Source organism: Octopus bimaculoides, chromosome 2 (genome assembly GCF_001194135.2).
Source record: "Octopus bimaculoides isolate UCB-OBI-ISO-001 chromosome 2, ASM119413v2, whole genome shotgun sequence".
NCBI lineage: Eukaryota > Metazoa > Mollusca > Cephalopoda > Octopoda > Octopodidae > Octopus > Octopus bimaculoides.
The window spans coordinates 190786370-190789777 of record NC_068982.1 but is presented as its reverse complement, the minus strand read 5'-3'; the positions used below and the strand labels follow the sequence as shown (position 1 = coordinate 190789777).

At 39.5% G+C, this 3408-nt stretch overlaps 1 protein-coding gene across 2 annotated transcripts in view; it reads right to left on the bottom strand.

Annotated features, from left to right (window-relative positions):
- Positions 1–2492, bottom strand: part of LOC106871093 (cGMP-inhibited 3',5'-cyclic phosphodiesterase 3A) — a 282517-nt gene extending 280025 nt beyond the window's left edge. Inside the window, exon 1 of one of the 2 annotated variants that reach the window (XM_014917386.2) lies at positions 1422–2492. In XM_014917386.2, the coding sequence (XP_014772872.1) occupies positions 1422–2264 (843 nt within the window). In that variant the 5' untranslated portion in view covers positions 2265–2492. The remainder of the gene's footprint in view (positions 1–1421) is intronic. The other variant, XM_052965806.1, reaches the window with a different exon arrangement.
- Between the last annotated feature and the right edge of the window lie 916 nt (positions 2493–3408).

Sequence of the window (3408 nt, the reverse complement as noted above, 5' to 3'; positions counted from 1 at the left end):
ATATATATATATATATATATATATATATATATACGTACGTACACACACGTCTGTATGTGTGTGCCTGCATCTGTCGTTATATATACAGGCGAGCGGGTATGTACGTGTGTATATGAGCACGTACGTGCGTATAATATACACATCGAATACACAAGTACAAACATCAACTCCCTCGTCGGATATACATGAAAAATAATAATGATTATATTTTACATTGAAATATATTAAATTCTTTATTGTATCATTGCTTTGCGAAGCTTTTGGATCAAAAATCTCCTCATATAGATATATATATACACCCACACATCATCCTTATTATTCCGCGATACATGTAGAGAGGAAGGGAGGGATCACTAATTGAAGTGTGTTCAAGAGGTTTGTGACACCAATGTTCATCCATACTTAGACACGCGACTGTACATATCGTAAACAGAAACACAACATGCTGCCAACATCGATTAGAATTTTAGATTTTACTCGAGAAATAGCAACACTGAGATGTTTCTAAGAAATAATGTTGTTATATCTATAAATCTAGATAACTGGCTTAGTTTTTTAAGGAGTAAAAGGACAGAAATAAAAAAAATTAAAAAAAGAAATGGATTAACGAGAAAGAAAAACAAGAAAAGTTTGCAGGTTAAAAATATAAGAAATGTAATCGAGATATTTGTGTGTCGGCGGTGAATAAGTAGTTCTGTAATGTTTGTAATAAGTGAATGTAATTTGTGATTAGAAATATTAACAGATGTGGACGAAGAGATGGAGACAGAAAGGGAAGAGAGAGAGGGGGGGGGAGAAAGAGGAAGATAGAGAGAGATAGATAAGAAAAGATACAAGAATTAATGGCTAAAAAAAATTAGAGACATTATGCGAAAGAGAGACAGAGAATGATAGTGAGATGAATGGAAAGAATGAGAGAAGCAGACAGAAAGACAGGGAGAGAGAATAAGGGAGACAGACAGAGATGAAAGCGAGTGACAAGTATTGAGAGAGGGGTCAGAGAGAGAGAGAGAGAGAGAGAGAAGCATTCAGACAGACGGAGAGTGAAAGAAAGTGAGAGAGAGAAGAATAAACAGACAGAGTGAGGCAGATAGAGAGAAGAAGAAAGGGAGACATAGAGAGAGAGAGAGGGGGAGGACAGTGAAAGGGAAACAGCTTTGAGAGGGATCGAGACACACACACACACGTATGTATGTATGTGTGTAAATGCAAGGATAGAGAGAAGGGCAAACGTGTGTGTGTGTGTGTAAGGCGACAGACGGTGAAAGAGAGAAGAAAGAAAGAAAGAGCGAACTGAAAGTGTTGGACGAAAGCTGAAGAAGATGGCTGGAGATGTGAAAGATGAGAAAAGAGAGACGTGACTAGAGAAGAACGAAGAATGTTATTGCGTTGTTTGGTTGAATAAAAGAAATTCTTCTTACCTGAGGTTTTTGTATCAAAGCGGGTAGAGATGTTCGCCTGATAGATTTGTGAGCAGAAAATCCATGAGCGCTGGAACTACTCCTGCGTCTTTTGATGACAGGAATTTTGCCATCTTGAGTCATGTTGTTGCTTATTGTAGTTTTAAATACGGTTTCCAAGTATTTCGATACGATGATACCACAAAATCCACAAGAATAAGCGACGAACGGCCGCAGGCCCTGGGGGAGGTCAACCAGAGAGGTGCAGGCGAGAAAACGTGTAAAGCTTACCAAAAGTATGACAGCAGCGCTTTGTAAGGTTTCTAACGAAGAGAATAAACTAGCAAAACTGATTGCAATGAGTACAGCCAACACCACAGACGGTTGCATTATATACATGGACGACACATCGTCCGGCTCTCCGCTGACCCCCGTGTTCTTTCGGACCAACATGACTTGGGCCGCGATCTCTCCGACATAACACGAAGAGAACAGCAGATAGAGACTAGTATTGCTCCAACTTTTTCGAAATACTAGTGAAAGCCAATAAAATGCATTTACAATACAAAACATGGGTACTATGAGAATGCATAATCGGTAAAATAACTGTCCGATGTCGCATTGTAAAACCTGGTAGACACACATCACCGTCAACACCAGAGCCACACCATAGACCACACGGACCTGCTGGGCGCTTAAATTAGACCCACTCAGTCCGACCCAATTTAAAAGGAAGCCGTAATGACTTTGTTCCATTGGCTTCACTAGCATCTGGATATAACCATTGTTCTCTGACTCCTCCTCATCGTTTTCGGACTCGTTTTTAGAGCCCCGTCTCGACACAGACGAGCGGTGCATAGCCATCTTGGTTTCCCAAAACACTCGCTGCTGCCGGGAATCATGGGATATCCGAATGGTCGCCGCACAAGAAGAAGAGGAGGGGGAGAAGCGAAGCACGAAACTATGGATGGCTAGACGGGCAACGAAGCCTACACAATGCTTTAAAAGTGCTAACTTCGAAAACTATCGCTGTAGCACACGCACACAAACTCTCTCTTACACAGACACACACACACAAACACACACACACACACACACACACACACACACACACACACACTCTCTCTCTTTTTCTCACACGTACTCTCTGTCATATATTCTCTTTCTCTCTCTCTGTCTCACACACTCAGACGCATAAACACACACACACACTCTCTCTTTTTCTCACACGTACTCTCTGTCATATATTCTCTCTCTCAATCTGTCTCACACACTCAGACGCATAAACACACACACACATGCACACACACACATACGCACAAATGCGCGCGCGCACACATACACCCATACGCACACACACATACACATACGTACGCACACACACACACACACCCGCACACACGGAGAATGAAAACAATAGAGAAATTTATGCAGCGAGATTTATTAACATAGCGATGCCAGCCAGGCACCGCTTCGTCTGTTTTTCTTCCTCTTTCTTTTCTCGTTTTTAGTTCCTGGATTAATTTCGAAACAGTCTTCAGCGAAGAACAGCGTACGTCATACGTTCTGAGATTGGAAATAAAAGAAATAAAATCAAAAGACATGAACACCAACAAATTATGTGTGTGCGTGTGTGTGTGTATATATATATATATATATATATATATGCATGTATATATATATATATATCTACACATCTACATATGTATATATGTTAAAGTCTGTCATACCGGCCATGACGAAGGGAAATAGCCCTGAAACTCGAGTCGCCTTTATATATATATATTTATATTTATATATTTATATATTTGATCCTTTATATTGAACACTCAATATTTCATCTACATTCAATACTTTCTTTCATGGTGCCATCCATTTTTATTTTATTTTATTTTATGTTGTATATTGTATATCATATTATATATTGTATATTCCATATTCTATACCCCACATTAGTTCTGCAGGAATATAAATAAAACATAAAAAACAGAGTGTTGGAACTCTTTTA